We start from the raw sequence: 22,363 nt of genomic DNA on the forward strand, positions 1-22,363 counted from the left end.
CTTAACTTCAGTCTTAGTATCTGAGTAATGACTTTTTTGACACTTTGCATGAAGATACAATATTCTATTTATATGTTAGGGTTTAGATTGTTAGGGTTGGCGTATGAAGCTAGGCCCACTAATGGGGTAAATACATTTATTATTGACTTTTGGCCAATTAGGCAAGGTCCGATTTATAATATAACGATCATTCACCTGTGCGGGGTCCATTTAATGGTGACAGTTGTCGTGCGCTGTCAGATTTATACAAGGAATGTCGGAGGATATGTTGCTAGACAGAATCCCTAATTTGGTGGGATTTTGTATTAATTGTATGTTGTGTAAGCCTTAGCTTTTAGATATCTTTTTGACAGTCCTTCCGAGAATATCCCATGAGGGTATCTGAATATGTCATATTGGAAATGGCAGACCCATGATTTAAAGTGATGAGGGCAAAAGTAATCTTAAAAAAAGTGATCTTGGTGGGATTTGAACCCTTAACCTCTATCATATATTTAATCTAACCTAGTCATTACACCAAAACTAATATTATGTCTACAAACACTATCTTTTATTATAAATATATGTAATAACTAATTAAAATGCATATATATTTTTCCCTAATTTTTTCAGGAGGGTAGATGTGGGTCCGCCCCTGTATATTGGGCAAGAACCCTTCCCAGACTCAGACGGTTAGACTTTATAATGGATGAGTCTAATCTATTAATAAACATGGATTCTCAAACTGACCCACCCATTTGGACTCGAGAATGGGCCCTCTTAAAGTGAAACAAATATTGAAAGTACAAGTATCACCTTGCCAGAAAGACGGATAACATTTACCCCCAAGCCTTTAGGGCTCGAGAATTGCAGAAGCTTGCAACTTCACTTTATGGATTCATTATGGTAGATGAAACCATGAATAATTTTAGTCCTCTGGAATTATGAGACAATGTGTCACGAATAGTAATAAACTCTACGTTTCATGTGAGTGGAATACACGTGGCATCGACTTCTTGTAGGCTACACGTCTTGGGAAAATGCGCGAGGTGCCTAGGTTTGTGAGATAATGGCTAATCACATCAATGAGTTTCTCGAGATGAATATCAGTATTGTTTTGCCTCGATTCTGCACAAGGCATTAAATGAAAACCTCTTCGCATGCCTTGGCTATTAGATCTTGTCATGCTTTTCTGAAATAGGATTTGGGTCGTTGGATTTGAAGCACACGGATCCCCAACTTATGTATAAATAAAACTGTGGTCGAACAATTACCACTTTTCACTATTTTCAATTTTTAGTTCCAATTTTTTTAAAAGAAAATTTCACCCAAAGCCCCAATATTTTAGTGAATGTTCAAAATCATCGAGGATATCTACAACTATCTTCTTTGACTATGTTTAGGACTATTCCCTAATACACCCTAGTTATCGAAATAGATTCCTCAAAGCCACACAGTCGTTGAACTTCTAGGCAAACATCAACAAGTTCAAAGGGCGATTTGAAGCTTTTCAAGCGAGCCTTAGGCGTATTGATCGTATACCTGCTATCACACCTTCACTCTCCATGTATAAGCACTTATATCTAGAGAGATTGAAGTACGATGACCGAATACCAGGTCTAACATCTTCACTAACCACACTTAATTGCTTCACTCTACTCCTTCATTTTCATTTTACTTGGATGTTGTTAGGTCTTGTGTATAAGGGCTTCTCATACTATTTTGGACTTTTATACCCTTTTTGGTTTGCATGTTTTGTTGCTTGTGGTAGCGTTTAGGACAAAATCTCGTTAGTGGAGCTTTTACATCGATGAAGATAGGCACATTTATTTTTTGTTGCTTTGTTGTAAAAAAATTAGGTTTTGTGAAAACTATCTCTTTTTTCCTGAGGTCGCTATTGAATTTTTAAACTTAGCAAAGTGTTAATTGTTGTAATAAATTCCTTTGTCCAAAATCCTTGCAGTGCCAGATGAATTATTTAGCGAGCCTTTCCTCCCTTTCTTTAATTCCTGATCTAATCGTCCTAGAGTAATATTCCCTACGGGCGTTGGTCCCGAATGTAGGGTCCGGTGGGGACCTTTCTAAGCACTTAAAGGGGAGGACTCTCGTGTACCCTTGTTATATTTGTTAGTGTGGGGTACTAGCAGCTTGGTTTCTGTATCTGTTTCCAGCTTCTAATATGGTTGACACAAACCATTTTGTAGAGGGTGATTGTTGACCGTGAGGAAGAAACAATTCAGGAAGAAAGAGGCGGAAAGCCGGTAGCAGCAGTCAATCCATCTCATAATAAGTTCCACAATTACATGATATTGTGATCTTATGACGAGAAGCGATCTCCAAAACATTCTTGGGCTTTCGCTAAAAGGAGAATTACCATGCTCCTGTATAGATAGTTTTGGTGCTTAGAGCTGGGCCTATGTTGAAGTCGGAGCACACCTCCCACTTCAAAGTTACTTTGCTCGTTTATGTGCTAAAAGTTGGTGTGGCTCCATTTCAGCTTATCTTGCAAGTGTTCAAGCTGCTGGTGGGGTGGTATGTTTTTTGCAAGGAGCAAATTGTAGAGGTCCCATCTCTTGATGAGTTCTTCTACTATTATAAGTTGGAGTCGAATCCCATGTGGAAGGATAAAATTAAGGATAGCTTTTATTCACTGAAGAAACAACGTGATGTCATATGTCTGACGATTTCATGCAAACATACACATTGTAGGGTTGTTCATCAAACCTCTCAAACCGCCCGCACTGTTAAAAAAATGCACTTTGAAATTCTTTGCGGTCGTAGTTTGAATTTTTCCTAAATCGCACGGTGCGGTTTTGAATTGTTAATATGCGGTTCAAACCGCACCGCACCGCACATTATAAAAATATCAATTTTTATATTTATTTAGGTCCAATATGTGAATGTCCAGCCCAAAGCCCACTAATTATTGTATTGCTGAAACTTAATTTTTTTAATATTTATTTTAAAGCCTTATGGTATATTTTTTTTTAGTTTGCGGTATGGGTGCAGTTTGGGAAATTAGAAAAACTGCATGTGCGGGTTGGTTTGAAAAAATAGTCAAAAACCACACCACCCACACTGCGAAGATCCCATTGTAATGCCCTAATTGAAGGAACACCACGTGCCGTGATTACTCTATGCTGATCTCGTTAATTGGGATCTACTAAGCCAAATGGATTTAAATAAAATAGTTGATAAATTAAACTAACTTGTAATAACTTATAACTTTAAACCAAAATAATATTACATATTCGGGATCCCGTATTTTTTTTTAAAAAAATATTACAAGTTATTTACACAAAAGCCAATCTAAGCAGCAAAATGAGATTTCTAAGGTAGACCCAACTCTTGTGGTCTAGTTTGGTCGCAACATGTATAATCACCTGCCATAACAGAGATTCGGTATATATTATAGATGTTAAGGCCACTAGCTTCATGTCATTATTAACATTTGTTTTGGCTACTGCTTCCATCATCATATGAATGTAATTCTTGAGGCTTTCTCCTATGTGTTGCTTGACGTTGGTCAGAGAACTGACCTTCATATTAGTCCTTTACCGTTATGAATCGTTTCTTAAACATAGATTGTAGACCCTTCCAGCTTCGAATGGATTCGAGAGATAACCTTTTCCACCAATTTTCAGCGGATTTTGTTAAAGTTAATGGAAAACAAAGGTATTTCACATTATCACTTACTTTTTCCACTTGCGTCAATCTATTGTATTCGGATAGACCAGCCTTGAGGTTCGTTCTACCCTCATATAACTCTACTTGTGGCATTCTAAAGCTTTTAGGGCAAGTGTTTCTATTATTCTTCTAACACATGGTTATGAAACCTCCTTTTCTGAATTAGATACAATCCCACTTTGTTTTTAGATCAGACAATCTGTGAGCTTAGTTAATGCAACTATCTGATCTTTCAGCCACCTAGTATGCCAATCCAGCAACTCGTTCATGGATCTATCGTTGATGTTGTTCTTAAGGTCGCCTCCATGAGGTTTTTCCCTTTCACCTTTGGCTCTATCTCTTTTGACATTTAAGCATTTTTGGAGGTCGGATATTGACATACTATCTTTTAGGTAGATGATTTCTACTCTTTCGCGTTGGTTAACATAATCACTAGGGCGGTTTTTTCCATCCCCAAACGGTAGGCCTCGGTAGTTGAGTACCATGCATATCGTTTCGCACAACTCTACCTCGTGGATCAATAAGGTAGCTTTGCTTTAGGGCATAGGCGACCTTCTTTCTCTGTAATGGTTGGTTGGCTATGTTCTTATTGTCCCGTGGAGCATCAGGAGCAGTTTTTTTCGCAGGTTCCTCCATGACACCTTTTTCTTAGTCTTTAGTGGGAGCAGGAAGTCTAAAATCTATAAGGTTAGCCTTAATGTGGTGGTATTTTCTTCTAGAGTTGGCCTTTTCATGAGTGTTTTCCTCAGGATCGATCCAGGCTTGTTACCATGCCATTATTTTTTGCATTTGACGTGAGAATTCCTCTTATGCTGTCAATTTTTATTTGGTCTCGACGAGTTCCTGAGCCATCCGAATTACCTCGGGATCTGGTTCATAATAATACTCTTCATTGTTTTTATTATTTCCATTGTCTTCAAGATCATCGTCATGTTCTTCTTAGTCTTCTTCGTCAATGGGATCCTCATCAACGTATTTCTCATGTTGCTGGTTCTTTTTGGCAGGTCGACTACTCACTTCTGATGTCTCTCCATCTCTAACAATATCCATCTTGGCGCGTATAATGGGAGGCAGATCACCATCATCCATGATAGTGTCCCTATTGCGAGCGGCAAAATTGGTGACGTTGGCTTCAAATCTTTCTTTAACTCTCAATGAAAGTACCAATATATTTATTGAAATTTTTAGAAATTGATTTAAATGAAATTAACGCTAAAGAAATAAATGAAATATAAATATTGAAATGAGGATTTTTACGTGGTTTGGGTATTAGCAAATTCTAGTTCACGAGTCAATATTATTTGGCTAGAAAAACCTTCGAGTATCACATAAGTATTTTTTGTCTAGTTTATGAAACCTAACTCTTTTGCCTTAACTTTCCAAAAAGAAAATCGATCATTTGCATGCAAGTATCACGCTATATTTATAGGCTAGGGTTTCATGTAAACTTAGCCCACTAATAAAGTAAATACAAGTAATATATTTACATTGGACCTATTAGGTGAGGCCCTGCCCATGAGTCGATGGTTGTTTGTACACGTGGAGACCTCTAGCGGTAACAAGTGGCAAGTGTGCGTCGTCTTTGCATATAATTTTGCTAGAGTAATGGCTATTGGAAAATTAGAGCATGTTTGTAAACGTGATTTTAGACCGTCTTTCATACTCTAATTTAAATCAACTTGATATGGAATTTTTAATTTGAATTAGAGTCATTTATCATACATTACTTAGAGAGTTTGACAATATTTTTTGCTTAAATATTGAATTCTCGAATCCTTTTACAATTAGGGATGGACCTAGAATTAAAATTTAGGGTGGGCAACTTTTAAAATTTTAAGGAGGCACGTAAATAAAAAATAAAATTATAAGAATAATTTAAGCATATAAAATGGTATTTTAAAGAAATTACAAGAGCAAAATGAAGGTTGATCATTTTTTAGGGTGGGTAACTGCACTATCTTACTTTGGTGTAAGTTTGTCCTTGTTTACAGTGAAAATAGTGTTCTTATTCATAGAAAAAATAGGAATGGACCTTGCAAAACTTCAACTAATACAAATTTGCCAAACATGCTGGCTGAACACAAAAAGCCAAAAAAGTAAAAACTTAATTCTGGAAAATCTTACAAAACCAACCTCTATCTTTCTTACTATTTTTTTTTATATCTATTTTATACAATTTCACTATTATTATACTTTGAAATTTTTGTACAATGTAAGGAATGGTATACATAATTTGATTTCATACCGCCTCATTTTTCACTCTTCATATCATATGTACTGTTGTATTAGTAAACAATATAGATATTTTTTCTCATCCTAGAATTCTTGCTTCTCCTTATCCATTTTAGAGTATTAGCCAACATATATTGATTAGATTTAATCTACAACCATCTGAGTAGCTCTTGAGTGATACCCCTATAGTAGCAACATTAAAAAAAGATGGACATGTGTTTCAATAGCATTTTCACATATCAGACATCTATCTTCAACAGTGATTCCAAATCAAACAAGTCGATCTCTAGTTTATAACCTCCCCAAGTAGCCATCCAAGCAATAAATTAGTGTTTTGGCTCACTCAATCTATTCCATATAATGGCATTTCACTTCTTTTTCTCTTTAGGCCACATTGAATAAATGGACCTTGTTAAAGAAGGGCATTTGCTGAAAAGTTGACTTAAATGTGGCTTTTCTAGGGTGTTCTCCCCTTCTTGTGGAGGGTTTTCCCTCTATTGGGCCTTCAGTCTAAGCACAAATCAGGTAGTAGATGCATGTGGACAAGACCTGTCCACTGATTATGTGATAGGTGAGGGTATGCCATAAAAGGTAGTGGGGAAATTACAAAGATTATTTACTTTATGGAAAACTCGCTTTGCCGTTGGTATGGAAGGGACAAGCTATAGTCCTTTTCCCTTTATATGCATCGACTGATGGGGACCACCTATCTCGGATATTATCACGCAACCTGATAGGGTATTAAAAGTTGTCACTAATATCATCCAAATTTTGGAGCAACAATACATTCTAGCAATAAAGGCAACCCATTATGTCCAACACAATCCAAAATTCACCGAAAACCAAATTGTCTACACCTGCCCAAACTCGTCCAAACTCGGTCACTAAGTGGGGGTTTAGTAATGAAATATCTAAAACCTAAAATTTGTAGTCAAAACAAAACCTGCCCAAATGTGCAACCCTATCAACCTCTATTCTTACTTATTACATGTTAGAATCGCTAGGAAAAGCCTCCATGAAAATTAATATAATATTAAAGAAAATTTAAATTTTCAAGTTCAATGAGAGTTTAACATATTATTACCAAATACAAAATCAAAGATTTGTAGTAGATTTAAAGTCTATAAAAAGGGTCATGAGAAGTGTCTTACTTATTCTTTAGCACGAGAAATTTTAGAAATATTGTCTGCCTAAAAATTTAGAGAAATTATCCCATATATTATTTATTTATTTTTTTTAAAATTTACGGTTTGGGTTGCTCCAATGGTTTCTATGTGGATTGCTATGTAAATTTTAGTTGCGATTTAGGTTGTTCCGTTAGTTGCTATGAGAGTTTTTATGTGGAATTCTGTAAAAATGTAAAAAAAAAAAACTACTTTAAAGTGTAAAAATAAAAAAAGCCCCCAAAAGTTATAGTCATTCATTATTAATGAATAAGAATATTGTTTTTTGAATGGTAAAACCATCAAATTCTGCTACCAACAATGGTAACAAATCAGTTGGCTCAGACGCCAAACTGAAAATACAATCAAAATAGAGTAAAGAAGCTCTAGCAAAACTATAAGCTACTTTATTCGCTGATCGCTTTACAAAATAGACACAAACATCTCTAAACTTAGGAAACAAAACTTTACAATCATTAATTACATTACCAAATAACAAATATCTCTAGAATCTCTATTTCTTAGTAATGTGAGAAACTTCCATAAAAAATAAAAATTAATTACTTGTAGAAAAAAGAATAAAAAAAATATTCTAAGTAATCTAGCACGAAATTACTAAATACAAAACTAAAGTAGTTTATATGGTTAGGACCGTTAATTTGGCGGGAAATTGGCGCGTAATATCTTCTTAATCTCTACCACACACATCTTATTCTCCGTTAAAACAAAATTTGAAAATTTAAAATAGTCCAAACACAACTATAGTCTAAAATACTTTAAATCATTACATAAAATAAAATTTATAGTTCAAAATATTAAGAATTATTCAAGATAATAAAAAGAATGAAGAATAAAACATAAAAAATAGAATAATTTTTTTTGTTTGGCAACTACAAGGTTAACACTACCCACATTCGGTGTTTGGCTAGAATTCGTTAATTTAAGTTGAGATAAAAGTTAAAGTTATTCATTAAAAAAATGTTAAAATTAATAGAATCCAATTTTTAGAAAAAAAATGTTATGAATTTCGATTATCAAACTATATAATAAATTTCTTTGTTCTAAAATATATTAACTTATTTATCATATGTTATTAAAAAAATAAAATAATACTATAATAAATAAATAATATATATTTTTAGTTTGTAAAAAATATTTTATATTTATTGAATATTTTATATTATTATTATTTTCATAAATTTGTGTTAGGAAACTACATAAATTAAAGTTTTTTTTCCTTAACAACCTAGAGTTTCTTTTATACTTATATTTTGTTTCTTACATGTGATAAAAAATAATTTAAAAAAACCAAAAATTTATCGACAAAAAAATTAATAAATAAGGACATAAAAAATAAAAATTCTAAATAACATAAATTTATATATATATATTTAATCATAATGAATGAAGCTATAATATAATTATCATTATAATAGAACCAATAATTTATAACACTTTAAAATTTATAATTTAATGGTCTCTCTGTTTTATTAAATAATAGTAGACCATGTATTTTTCTAAATGGTAAAAATAAGACACTGACTTTAATTTTTGATATTTATATAATCAACTTGAAAATAATTCGTAGCACGAACATAATCAGTTTTGTCATAACACCTCTTAATTGAGTTATTAGTAAATTTTATTTTGACAAAAAATTAGTTCACGGTTTTATTTGTACCATTTTGAAAAATACAAGATTTATTTTATCATTTAATAAAACAGATAATCCAATCAATAATTTTTGTAGAACACAGAGTTCAAAATAGTATTTAACCAATAATAAATGAGAATCGCTAAAAAGTCTAACCTCATACTACTAATGTAATTAAATATCGAGTCCCATATAATTTAAAAAAATAACTTTAAGGGCTCGTTTGGAACGCCGTATTAGGTCGTATTGTATTGTATTGTATTATATTGAATTGGATTATATATCATATTTTTATATAATACTATGTTAAACTTTAATTTATACTAAAATATTATACATTTAGGTGTCCATAAAAGTTAATACCACATATAGTTTTACATAAAAATATTGTATAAAATACAATTCAATATAATACAATACAATACGACCTAATACGGCGTTCCAAACGAGCCCTTAAGAAATATTGTTAACTAATCGTGAAGCAACATCTATAAAAATGTTAGACATTACTAGTGCCCAATAACAATACTCATAATAAAATAATTATTTTCATGTTTGGCAAAATGCGAGGTTAACACTACCCCGGATTGGAATAGAAGTAACCTCGTTCAGTGTTTGGCTAGAATACCATTATCCAAGTTGAGACACAACTCAGTTGTAAATCCCCAAATATATAAGAGCAAAGTTCAACACTTTCAACTCCTCAGCCCTACACTGTTACCCAGACCGAGAGCGATAGAGAAGAGAGAGTGAGTGAACTCGTGAGCTTTTTCCTTACACTGACTCAGTTCATTTCCCACCTCCGACGGTCTCTAATTTCTGGTGAGTCTTTCTTTCTTTACTTCTTGATTTCTGGTTTTTTTTTGATGTTTTATTTTAATTTGATTTTCTCATCAATTAAACGCAGATCAAGAGTTCACCCTAAGTTTCTTGCATTTTATAATTCTATTAAGATAATTTTCATTGAATTTATTCGGTTTCTGAAGTTTTAATTGTTTTGATTCTTCGTACGTGTTTCACTTGGCATTGTTGATTTTTGTTAAGGGTAGGGTTGGTTTGATAATGACATTGGGATCGGCTGATTGTTTTGTTTTTTCTTTCGAAATTGATGGAGTTGTTTCTTTTTGATTTGTTCTATATAACACAATGTGGTGCTATGGTGCATAAACTTAGGTGTATTATCAAATTTGGATTCAGTCATAGTCCCGTTTGGTTTAGCTTCTATAAGCTCTTAGGGCTGTTTGGATAAAGAATGAAGAATCATTTTTTAATAAAATAATTTACATAATTTTTAATAATTTTTTTTTTCTTTATAATGATATTCAAACAATTTGAAAAGTAATTTTTATTAGAAAAAAGATTTCCATATAATAATTCTAAGCTTATACTTATTTTATACTTCTGGCTATAAGGAAAAGTAAAAGTTTAAACAAACAGAGCCTTTATATTTTATGTAAAGAATATATAATGAGAGCTGTTGTTATTGATTGGTACACTTCTTTCTTTTTTTCTCCAGCTTGTTATATTGAGATATTGACATTTGCTGAATTTGGCGGGCAGCACGTAGTTGTATAGTTGTGCAGCTATGGCGAGTTTGGCTTTAACCAGTATACTGGAAAAGGTATATTTTTGAGTTGTGAACAATGATTTTGTGCAATTACCATGTTGTCTTTTGTGATAGATGATTGAGTTTTAAACTTGTATACAGATGACGGGCAAAGATAAAGATTACAGATACATGGCAACTTCTGATCTCTTGAATGAATTGAACAGAGATAATTTCAAAGCTGATACTGATTTAGAGGTTAAGTTGTCAAACATCATCATTCAGCAGCTTGATGATGTTGCCGGCGATGTATCTGGGTTGGCTGTGAAGTGGTACAATGTTTTCTCTGTATATCCACTTTACATTGTTGTAGCTGTTATTGAATTATTTGAAACTAAATGGAAAATGCTATCTAAATTTGCTCACATTTTCGTGTGTTCTTGTAGTCTTGCTCCATTGGTGAAGAAGGTCAGCGAAGCACGAGTTGTGGAAATGACCAATAAACTTTGTGAGAAATTGTTGAATGGAAAGGATCAACATCGTGACATTGCAAGCATAGCTTTAAAGACTATTGTTGCCGAAATTGCTACTCAATCTCTTGCACAATCTATTCTAGTTTCAATTTTGCGACAGTTGATTAAAGGGATTACTGGCACTGTGAGCTTTCTTACTCATTCTTCTATATGGGAATTTAGTTTATAAAGTCATTCTGTAGTAGATGTTTTGTATGATTACTGGGCTATTATTTACTTAGTTCATCCTTTACACATCTTCTCTTGTTAATTCTATCGTGTTTTCTTTTTCCCGACTAAAAAGAAATGCTTGTTAAGGCTTCTTACTAATCACTTACTGCACTTATTTTGTACAGGGTACAAGCACAGAGATAAAATGTGAATGTCTTGACATTTTATGCGATGTCCTGCATAAATTTGGAAATCTTATGGCAACTGACCATGAGCTGCTGTTAGGGGCACTTTTGTCCCAGTTGAGCTCTAATCAAGCCAGTGTCAGAAAAAAAACTGTTGCATGTATTGGTAAGATCAATGTAATACTTTATGCTATAGTTGATTGTTTTCTGAACTCTTCATTTAATAATATTTGCTAAGTGTTGTTTGTTTTCTCATTTGAAGTTTGTTTTTCTAAGTCTTGTTTTGACTAGAAGCTCCACTGGTTGTAATGGAATTATAATATACAATAAACTCAGGGGGTGTTTGGTGTTGGTTTTTGTTTACACGGGAATGTGAGCAAGGGAATCACATGTGGGGGCATGTGAAACTCAAGTTTACAAAATTATTCACTTTACCCACTAAATGTTTGTGGGCCCCACTACATCCCCACCTAAAAAAATACACTAAACAAAGGATTTAATTCAAATGCCCCCACATCCTAACACTTATTTCCATAACAAACGCCCCCTTAGTTTCTTTTCCAAAAAAGAGTTTTAACTTATGATCTTTTTCTTTCAGCATCTCTTGCTTCAAGCTTGTCCGATGATTTGTTAGCGAAGGCAACAGTTCAAGTTGTTCAGAACTTGAGAAATAAAGGTGCAAAATCAGAAATGACCCGCACAAACATTCAGATGATTGGTGCTCTAAGGTGAGTGTCAAAATGTTTATTTTCTGTCTTCTAAATATCTTTTCACGTTCCGTGTTTCTTATTGTTTAAAATTCAAAATTTTCTTTTGCTGATGAGTTCTTGTATGTGCTTCAGTCGGGCTGTTGGGTATCGGTTTGGACCCCATCTTTCTGACACTGTCCCTGTTCTGATCAATTACTGCACGAGTGCATCAGAGAATGATGAGGAACTTCGGGAGTACAGCTTGCAGGTACATGAATTATTTTTCCTTTATTTTTCTTTTGGTGCTCTTTTGTTTTATTGTTAATGTTTACACTTTGCACTTTTTTTTTTTTTTGCTGAATATTTTTACATGCCAATGCTGAACATTCGTTGTATTATTTATTCTGGACTATTTTGACTGCAGGCACTTGAAAGTTTTCTTCTGAGGTGCCCCAGGGATATTTCATCCTACTGTGATGAAATTCTTCATCTTAATCTGGACTACTTAAGTTATGATCCTAACTTCACTGATAACATGGAAGAGGATACAGATAACGATAGTCTTGAAGAAGAAGAAGACGAGTATGTCCTAAATCTGTCTTTGAGGGTAATTCACGACTCTTAATCAATATATCTTTTTAACGGTTGGTGTTTAATATTTTGTAGTGAGAGTGCAAACGAGTATACTGATGATGAAGATGTCAGCTGGAAAGTTAGAAGAGCTGCTGCTAAATGCTTAGCGGCATTAATTGTATCTCGTCCTGAGATGCTTGCAAAATTGTATGAGGAGGTATTGTTGTGCTTGCTTTTGATACCTGTATTTCTATAAAGTTGTAATATAGATTTTATTTATTTATTTATTCCTTTTAATTTTGCTTCATGGATCTTGCATTAAATATTTTATCTATGCTTCGTCAGGCCTGCCCAAAATTGATTGAGAGATTTAAGGAGAGGGAGGAAAATGTCAAGGCAAGTCCCATTGTTCTCTATGTGCATAATTGTTTTTCATTTTTTTACCTTTTTTGTAGTGTGTTTGTGGGCTGGTTATCTTATATTTCTCTGCTGCAGATGGACGTATTTAATACATTCATTGAACTGTTGCGTCAAACTGGAAATGTTACAAAAGGGCAGATTGACATCAATGAATTAAGGCAAGCTTCTTTATTTATTTATATGTTTGTACTTGACCCAGATTGTATGTATGTATGTATTTATTTATTATTATTGTTTCTACATATCCTCAAAATTCCGCAACCTTACTTTTAGCTCTTTTCCTTATCCTTTTTGATATGTGCATGGGTTTGTGTTGTTTTTTGGCAAATTATGGGGGACTAATGTTTTTTTTGGTCAAATTGAATAATATCATATATTTGAATTTTGCACATCTAATTCTACTCACATATATCTTTTTTAAACATAGCAACACTAACAAGCCATAACATGAGATTTTCATGGTGCAAAGCGCAGTGTTTATAACAAGCTACCCACATATACTCTCTCCCCACTCTTGACCCCCTCTCAGTAGGCCCCATTCATAATATTGCTTGTAAATGTAATAAGCTGTGGAAAAAGATGTATTCTTTTGGCACATTTCATCGGTTTCTTCAGTTACCTCTCATTGGTTTCCTATTGATGGACTAGTATCAATGCTTAAATTCATTTATGTGCAGTCCAAGATGGTTGCTGAAGCAAGAGGTGCCAAAGATTATCAAGTCTATAAACAGGCAACTGCGTGAAAAGTCTATTAAAACAAAGGTAGAGATTTCTCATGTCGATTTTTTATGCATTTGTTTCAGACCTGTTTTTTAAGCATTACATTTTACCTTGGCAGGTTGGTGCATTTTCTGTTTTGAAAGAACTTGTTGTTGTCTTGCCAGATTGCCTGGCAGATCACATTGGATCCCTCATTCCAGGAATTGAAAAGGCTTTGAATGTAAGTACAATGTTGAAGCAGAGATTTCAATCTATCTTCTGATATTTATAATATTACATCTGGTGTTAATATTTTTTCCCATCCCCTATGTTGTTTTCAATGATCATATACAGGACAAATCTTCTACCTCAAACTTGAAGATAGAAGCTCTTATTTTCACAAGATTGGTCTTGGCTTCACATTTTCCGTCTGTTTTCCATCCTCATGTCAAGGTAAACATCAGTGCCCTTCTTAGTTAGTGCAGGGTGGAGAACACAATCAGCAGAATTTGATGTATGGATATAGATATGCATGAAACCTAGAAAAGTAGATGTTCTTATTTTTTCCTTTTAAATCAGTATATAAATATATATATATATATATATATTGTTATGTGTTGTCATTTTTTATGATCTTTGGTTGCAAAACCTCAGTAAACTAACTTGGTTGATGTGTCAAAGAGATTTTTCAAATTTTCTTTTAAAGGACTAACTTATTTACTGTACAAAATATTACTGTTTTTTCTTCCCTTCTGTGCATGAATTACATTCAACTATGGTTTTGTCCATATTAAATTTTGATCTTAAATATTTTTCATATAAGACATGTTATTTTCTTGCTTCTTGTATCTTTGCTTCTTTTTTGTAATGGGATGTTGCACTCTTTAAGAATATTGTTTATTGCATTTTTCTTCTCTCTTTTATTTTACAGTGGAATGCTATAAATACTCTGTTTAAGGAATTTGCTTTATTTTGCAATTTTGTTTACTTCAGTGATGTTTTTCTATTTTATTTTATTTTGCAGGCTCTTTCTAGTCCTGTTTTATCAGCTGTAGGTGAGCGTTATTACAAAGTGACAGCTGAAGCATTAAGAGTATGCGGGGAACTCGTTCGTGTTGTTCGCCCTAACATTGAAGTGAGTTTAATTGGTACTCTGTAAGACTCCAGGATCTTGTGCGTCTGTTGTTTAATTGTGTACATGATGTTTTGATGTAGGGGAATGGTTTTGACTTTAAACCTTATGTTCGCCCACTCTATGATGCCATAATGTCACGTTTGACTAATCAAGATCAAGATCAGGTCAGTAGTATTCCTGTTTAAGAAATATTTCAGAGGATTTACTGCGACTCACATTTTGTGCTTATCCAGGAGGTCAAGGAGTGTGCTATCACTTGCATGGGACTCGTTGTTTCAACATTTGGTGATAACCTGAAAGCAGAATTACCTTCATGCCTTCCTGTGCTTGTTGATAGGATGGGTAATGAGATAACCAGACTAACTGCTGTGAAGGTGGGTGTATGTTTATTTGTTTTATGCAATACCCACAAGTTCTTTGGCTTTATTTTTTTTTTTTTGGGAAACACCAAATTCCCACTAGCTTTATGTTAGTACACATTTGCTCATCGTTTTACTTCCAGGCATTTGCTGTGATTGCTGCTTCTCCGTTGCAAATAGACCTTTCGTGTGTTTTGGAGCAAGTAATAACTGAACTGACTGCATTCTTAAGAAAGGTAAGAGAGCTTGTAACTTATTCTTATGAATAGATCAATATATAATCATATTATTACTACCATGACCATAGTACATATTTTTTGTTCAAATTTCTGAACTTCACTTCTCTTGCTAAATAGGCTAATCGGGCTTTAAGGCAGGCAACATTAGGGACCCTTAATTCCCTCATAGTTGCTTATGGCGATAAAATTGCTTCCCCTGCGTATGAGGTTATCATTGTGGAACTCTCTACTCTGATAAGGTTTCAACCTACTCTACCTTTTTTATTTGATTTTTTATTTTTGCTTATCCAATCTCATTTAAGTTTATCCAGACGTGGCTCTAATATTTCATTGATTTCTCAGTGATTCAGACTTGCATATGACGGCTCTTGCTTTGGAACTCTGCTGCACCTTAATGTCTGACAAGAGATCAAGTTTGGTTATTGGTACGGCTGTTAGACATAAAGTTCTTCCTCAAGCATTAACATTGATCAAAAGCTCATTGCTTCAAGGACATGCCCTGCTGGTACTTTGCATGTGCACTTTGCTGTTAAATCTCGATCTAGATATTTTGCATGTTTAAAGACTTATTTTTTAAATACTGCAGGCTCTGCAAAACTTCTTTGCTGCTTTGGTCTATTCTGCGAACACAAGTTTTGATGCCTTGCTTGAATCCCTTCTTTCAAGTGCTAAACCATCCCCCCAAGCTGGTGGTGTTGCAAAGCAAGCTTTGTATTCAATTGCCCAATGCGTGGCTGTTCTTTGCCTTGCTGCAGGTGACAAAAAATATTCATCTACAGTAAAAATGCTTACAGAAATTCTCAAAGATGACAGCAGTTCCAACTCCGTAAGCATCCTTAGGATATCTTCACTGTACATTTCACTTTTATAAACAAAGAAATAAATTTGAGTTTGCTTTCGATATCATATTTCAGGCGAAGCAGCACCTTTCTTTATTGTGTCTGGGGGAGATTGGCAGAAGGAAAGATCTAAGCTCTCATCCACATATAGAAAACATAGTTATCGAGTCATTTCAATCACCTTTTGAAGAGATAAAGTCTGCAGCTTCGTATGCTCTTGGCAATATTGCTGTTGGTAATCTATCCAAGTACTTACCTTTTATTTTGGATCAGATTGACAATCAGCAGAAGAAACAGTATCTATTGCTTCATTCCTTAAAGGAGGTATGATATCTTGCACCATACGTCTAGGGAAGGTCCTGTTGTTATTTTCTGAGAACTCTCTTGGATTAATTTCTAGTTTACTATTATTGCAGGTCATAGTTAGGCAATCTGTAGATAAATCAGAATTCCAAGATTCTAGTGTTGAGAAGATTCTTAAGTTACTATTTAATCACTGTGAAAGTGATGAAGAGGGTGTTCGTAACGTTGTAGCTGAGTGTCTGGGTAAAATTGCTCTTATTGAACCTGCAAAACTGGTTCCTGCACTCAAGGTATCAACAGACTTTTGTACATTAATGTTTAATTAATGCATGATAAAATTATTAGACCGGTTGCTAATATTCAGTCACCATCTATATTTCTGAAGATCCGAACAACTAGTCCAGCTGCATTCACTAGGGCTACAGTTGTCATTGCGGTGAAATATTCAGTAGTTGAGCGCCCAGAGAAGATAGACGACATTATATACCCTGAGATCTCATCGTTCTTGATGCTTATTAAAGATGATGATCGGGTAAGTCTTGCATTTTTAATTAAACATTCCTCCTCTCCTCATCTGTGGATAGTTGGTTTTAGATTTGACTGATTTGATATGAATTCTTTGGCAGCATGTTAGGCGTGCAGCTGTTTTGGCTTTGAGTACATTTGCTCACAATAAGCCAAACCTTATCAAGGGGCTTCTCCCTGAGTTGCTGCCACTTCTCTATGATCAAACAGTTGTTAAGGTAAATTAAAGTTCTGTAATTTGTGGCATGTCTACTAGACATTGTTCGACTCTGATATTATTGTTCTTAAAAACTCTGTGCAGCAAGAATTGATAAGGACAGTTGATCTTGGTCCATTTAAGCACATTGTGGATGATGGCCTTGAGTTAAGAAAGGCTGCTTTTGAATGTGTGGACACATTGTTGGACAGCTGTCTAGATCAAGTGAATCCATCATCTTTCATTGTTCCTTACCTTAGATCTGGTCTTGATGGTGAGTACTTAATATAAAAGATATGTTTTTATTAGTCTTCGTATTACTACGATCTTGAATTGATTCAAATTTCTGGCATTCTGTGCAGATCACTATGATGTTAAAATGCCTTGCCATCTGATTCTTTCAAAGCTTTCAGAAAAATGCCCATCAGCGGTTCTGGCAGGTTGGTAATTAGATGATCATGTTAATTCTTCGATTCAGCATCCTGCAAATTTATGACTCGTATACTATTCATTGCAATTTCAGTTCTCGACTCTTTGGTGGACCCTCTTCAAAAAACCATTAATTTCAAGCCAAAACAAGATGCTGTCAAGCAAGAAGTAGACCGTAATGAAGACATGATTCGCAGCGCCCTTAGAGCTATTGCTTCCTTGAATCGAATAAGGTTTGCCCCGAACCGAAATTAGTCTAAAAAGCATTCACCGCTAATTTATTACTATGCCATCAAATGCCAATAACCCTTCTGATGATGTAAATTCATGTTATTCTGCAGTGGTGGAGACTGCAGCCTTAGGTTCAAAAACCTAACAAATGAAATAACCAAGTCACCAACCCTTTCCGAAAAGTACAATTCAATCCGAAATGAATGAGACGGCAAACAGACACTCCCCGAGCCCCCTTTCCCTTGGCTGTTGCATAGGAGTTTCACTGTAAAAAGTGATGGAATTTTATTACCAAACACCACCTATTTTTGAATTTAGAGAACCGTAAGGCATTTCGCTGTGAGTGCTTGTTGTTGATTGATGCACCTGTAAAGCGGCTTAAAGGTTTAAAAATTGAGGGTTATATAGAAAAGTGAAGTCATGGCCATTCTAATCTCTTGTATAGTTAGTTTCAAACCACATCCCCAAACTCTCTTTACTTATAGTTTGGGTTGAAGAAAAATGCAATATATGAGTTTGCATTTCATTGCAAAAGTTGGACTAGACAATGTTTTGTTTGTTTGTTGATAGGTATTTCTTGTGGATTTATAAATAGTTTATTTAATTTAGAATTTTTTGGAAAGTACTTGAATATTTAAATGATCAAAAGATTTTTGAATTTCATAGCCAAAGATCAATTTTTATTTTTTTACTTGTGTACAAAATTTATAACATTAACTTTTCTTCAAAATATTTATTATAAAAATATAAGACCTAATTTACACCATCGAACTAAAAATGTGAGCAAAAATATAGGGAAAATGAATTAGTTACTACTACTTTTTTCCAACTACAAAGTAAACTCTGTTGATATTCATTTCTCTTCAAACTCTACATCGATGATCTCAGGTCCTGATTTTGATGATGTGTTGTTGCCTCTGCTATTTCCCGAAAAGAAGTCCCCAATACCGCCGCCACCACTGCCCCCGCCGCCGCCGCCGCCACTTTTGGGCTGCCACACTGTGTTTCCGCAGCTAGTGCAACGTATCACTTGATTCTTGTAACCAGCAAATTGTCTCTTACAAGCTGGGCAAGATCCCTGTCCAACAAGTAAAGCAATATTTTACTGCCAAATTTGTACAACTACACTTTATGAAGCCAATTTGCTTAGTAACAATTCAAACTAAAATGAAACTAAAGAATCAAGAGAAGAAATCCAAAGTTTAAGAATGGATACATATTGATATGATTACCTTTATAACAAGACTATTGGCAAATGTTCCAATGAGAAGAGGACCAGCAAATGGTAATACCCATGTTGCAAATATCAAAAACCGGAAGAGCCATCCTGATAATGCGAACCAAATGAAGAAAATTGTCTGCAAAATCATCAAAAAGGCCATCAATTCATATTTCATTTGCCATAACTGAAAACCCCACCATTTATTTTTATACTATAAAATGTTCAAATTATACATGCACAGCTCTTGACACTGTGTATGTATTTTTGACTTAGAGAAGTCCAATTACTCCACTAAATTTCAATCATGCCAAGACCAAAAGCATAAACTTTTTGAGCTTTGTATCACTAAATTATGATAAAATGTTGCTATGATAATCCCCAATACTTAAAAAAAAAAATCAGCACAATAATCATTCATGGCAGTGTAAAGTTTACGATACAAAAAAAATTCAACACAATAATCATTTGTCATACACAGCTCTTGGCACAAAATTTCCAAAACCAGAAAAGTTTATCACTTTGTAACTCTACAATATTCATTTGGCATAACTAAAAACCAAAGCATTGATTTTTGACTATAAATGGTTCAATTATATACATACATTTACATATAGCTCCTGACACTAAATTTCTACAATCCCAAAACAAAACCCAGAAAAGTTATGATCATTACATTACTAAATTGTAAAATCTTATCACATACACAATTTATATAGTGATTAAATGTTGCTATAATTTGCAATAATCATCAAGTTCATATGCCATAACTAACAGCCAGAACATAGAATTTTGACTATAGAGAAGTCCAATTACTAAATTTCTATCATCCCAACACCAAAAGCATAAAATTTTTGTACTTTGAATCACCAAATTGATGATTATCTTATCTTATAAAGACAATTCACAGCGGTTGTAAAGTTTTTAATGGAAACTTATCATACACACAATTCAGTGATCAAAATGTTGCTATAATTTGCAATAATTGTCATATATACACAACCAGAACATAGATTTTTTTGACTATAGAGAAGTCCAATTACTCCACTGAATTTCAATCATCCCAAGACCAAAAAAAGCATAATTTTTTTGAGCTTTGTGTCACTAAATTATAATTACATTATCTTACTCTTATAAACACAATTCAGTGATTAGATGTTGCTATAATAAGCCCCAATACTAAAAAATCAGCACAATAATCATTCATGGCAGTTGTAAAGTTTTTAATGGAAACTTACAGCACAACCCCTTCCTAATGGAGTATCCAAAAAATCAGACAACTGCTTCCTGTACTGTACGGACAAAAGCAAACCAATCAACGAATTAAAAATTAAAACTTTACGAAATTAATCACTCTTAAAAAAAATTCACAAATTCACAAACCCTAGGCAAGTTTCTGCTAAAATCCACTGAAAAAGCTCGCCAACGCGATCCAATCTCGAGTTCTCTATCAATTTCCCGGGCTCGTGAATACGCAGATTGAGCGACGGAGCTCAGGCGGCGAGAGACATCGTACCGACGGTCGAGGCGTTCGGCGGTCTTCTTAGTCTCGAAGAGGAATCGCTCAAAGCCATCATTGGCAGTACGCCAGGCGTCTCTCCAGGCTTCTCCGGAGGCCATGCGTTTAGCGAAGCCATCGAAATCGTTGCGACGGAAGGCTTGGACGACGAGGAAGTTAGAAGGTGAGTTTGAGGAGTAGTTGAAGTGGTTGGGAGTGGTGCGGGGGAGGAGGAAGTGGGTTTTTAGTTTTGGGGGAAGTAGAGGATTCCATCGGAGAGTTGTTGAGGCCATAACAATGGCGGTGGGTATAGGATTGTACGGCTTTCTGAGCCACAACAACTAGTTGAAGAAGAAGAAGAAGAAGAAGAGAGGTTTCTAATAAGTTCTTTTTTTGTTATGGTATACCTTCACCCACCCAAGCAACAACCTCTCTTTCTCTCTCCTCTCAATTTTATTTTTTTTAAAAAAATAATTAAAAATGAGTAGAATTATCTCATATACAATATTTTAATTTCTTTTTGGCTAATTAGAATTTTTGCCCTCTGAACTTTGATATGTACCAAATGATGCTCCCTTAAATTTTAAGGTCGTTGAAAATGTCCCCCGAACTATTGAAATTATTGGATTTAAGGACTTTTTCCAAATTTAGGAAAAAAGTCTAACATGGATGAAAGTTTAAGGGGCATAATTAGTACATGTCAAAATTCGAGTGGCATGATTTGGTAGATATCAAAGTCCGGGGAGCATGGTTCAGTACATAAACAATCACTAAAATAGTAAAATTTAATGAAATTAGACAAAAGTCCTTAAATCCAACAATCTCAATAGTTTAAGGGGCATTTTTAACGACCGTAAAAGTTCAGGGGGCATGATTTGGTACATGTCAAAGTTCAGGGGGCAAAAATCCTAATTAGCCTTTCTTTTTTTCAAATTTACGGTTGGAGTTTCTCCGGTGATTTTTATGTGAATTGCTATAGCGATTTAGGTTAATCTTTTAGTAGTTATAGGGGTTGTTGTATGGAATTCCGTAAAAATGTAAAAAAAAAAAAAAAACTGTTTTAAAGTGTAAAAATGAAAAAATTCCTAAAAATTATTAGAAAATATTTATTTATTTTTGTATAAAGTAATTTGCGACGTAAATACCTAAGGTGACGTTTAGTTTACTAAAATGTAATTGTAATGGTAATAGGAATAGTAATAAAATGTAATACGATTACCATGTTTGGCTTATTTTATAATGGACATTGTAATTAGTTTTTTTATTTGGTTTAGTATAAAACTAAAATTGAATAATTAATGTATTGACTAAAATGTCCTCATTTTATTTATTGTTAACTACATTTGGTAAAGAGATAAGAGAGAGAGAAGGGTATACAAGTCTTTTTGTAATATATTGGTAATTGTAATCCTCATTCATGAGTTATATCTATGTAATGAGAATTCATGCAACTCGTGTAATGCTCATTATAATGTAAAGAGATTACAAAAGTTAAAAGGCTCAACCAAACATTCTAATTGTAATCTCTATTACATTCCAATCTTGATTACACCAAAGCAAACATGTTATAAGTTTAACTCGCAAACGAGTCAGGTCATTCTCTAAAGAATGGTTGCCTATTTGCCTTGATTGCATTTAGAACCAATGATTCCCCGTCGTGACAACACATCAATGTCCTCTCTCTTACAAAAATTTTTGGTTGCAAATAAATACTTAAGTTTAATTTTTACAGTAATAATACTCAAGTTATATTTTAGAACTTTTGTATGTATGCAACTATTAAGTCTCAAGTTATTATCCACGTATTATTTTCTTATTTAATTTTTAAATAAAAAAATAAATATTTAATGATTTGGACTAATTAGGGATTGTTACGTGGC

At 33.9% G+C, this 22,363-nt stretch overlaps 2 protein-coding genes across 3 annotated transcripts; one reads left to right on the plus strand and one right to left on the minus strand.

Moving 5' to 3' along the window:
- Positions 1-9,379: 9,379 nt before the first annotated feature.
- LOC133037737 (cullin-associated NEDD8-dissociated protein 1-like) lies at positions 9,380-18,789 on the plus strand. Of its 2 annotated transcripts, none has more exons than XM_061115196.1 (29): positions 9,380-9,537; positions 10,232-10,336; positions 10,424-10,593; positions 10,708-10,918; positions 11,130-11,295; positions 11,728-11,857; positions 11,972-12,086; positions 12,243-12,400; positions 12,485-12,608; positions 12,737-12,787; positions 12,887-12,969; positions 13,489-13,573; positions 13,650-13,751; positions 13,865-13,963; positions 14,535-14,645; positions 14,726-14,809; positions 14,879-15,019; positions 15,148-15,240; positions 15,361-15,482; positions 15,586-15,748; positions 15,830-16,069; positions 16,158-16,406; positions 16,499-16,675; positions 16,771-16,917; positions 17,012-17,128; positions 17,212-17,380; positions 17,469-17,546; positions 17,630-17,768; positions 17,877-18,789. In XM_061115196.1, the coding sequence occupies exons 2-29, from the start codon at positions 10,301-10,303 to the stop codon at positions 17,971-17,973; spliced, it is 3,657 nt and encodes a 1,218-aa protein (XP_060971179.1). In that variant the 5' UTR covers positions 9,380-9,537; positions 10,232-10,300; the 3' UTR covers positions 17,974-18,789. The 2 variants fall into 2 exon arrangements, with proteins under 2 accessions (XP_060971179.1, XP_060971180.1); XM_061115197.1 differs by having other exon boundaries at positions 10,276-10,336.
- Positions 18,425-20,904, minus strand: LOC133037738 (uncharacterized). The gene is made up of 4 exons (XM_061115198.1): positions 20,369-20,904; positions 20,224-20,277; positions 18,999-19,124; positions 18,425-18,844 (listed from the first exon to the last, which is right to left on the minus strand). Exons 1-4 carry the CDS (start codon positions 20,774-20,776, stop codon positions 18,620-18,622), a joined length of 813 nt encoding a protein of 270 aa, XP_060971181.1. The 5' UTR covers positions 20,777-20,904; the 3' UTR covers positions 18,425-18,619.
- Between the last annotated feature and the right edge of the window lie 1,459 nt (positions 20,905-22,363).

This window comes from Cannabis sativa, chromosome 5 (genome assembly GCF_029168945.1).
Source record: "Cannabis sativa cultivar Pink pepper isolate KNU-18-1 chromosome 5, ASM2916894v1, whole genome shotgun sequence".
Lineage (NCBI taxonomy): Eukaryota > Viridiplantae > Streptophyta > Magnoliopsida > Rosales > Cannabaceae > Cannabis > Cannabis sativa.

Excerpts from the sequence above, each read along its gene's own strand:
- LOC133037737 (XM_061115196.1), top strand. The coding sequence starts at position 10,301 with ATGGCGAGTTTGGCTTTAACCAGTATACTGGAAAAG. Across the intron at positions 11,296-11,727 it reads AAAAACTGTTGCATGTATTG|CATCTCTTGCTTCAAGCTTG; the intron begins GTAAGATCAATG and ends TTTTTCTTTCAG. Across the intron at positions 12,609-12,736 it reads TTGCAAAATTGTATGAGGAG|GCCTGCCCAAAATTGATTGA; the intron begins GTATTGTTGTGC and ends ATGCTTCGTCAG.
- LOC133037738 (XM_061115198.1), bottom strand. The coding sequence starts at position 20,776 with ATGGCCTCAACAACTCTCCGATGGAATCCTCTACTTCCCCCAAAACTA. Across the intron at positions 20,278-20,368 it reads TTAGCAGAAACTTGCCTAGG|TACAGGAAGCAGTTGTCTGA; the intron begins GTTTGTGAATTT and ends TTGTCCGTACAG. Across the intron at positions 18,845-18,998 it reads CCAATAGTCTTGTTATAAAG|GGATCTTGCCCAGCTTGTAA; the intron begins GTAATCATATCA and ends CTTGTTGGACAG.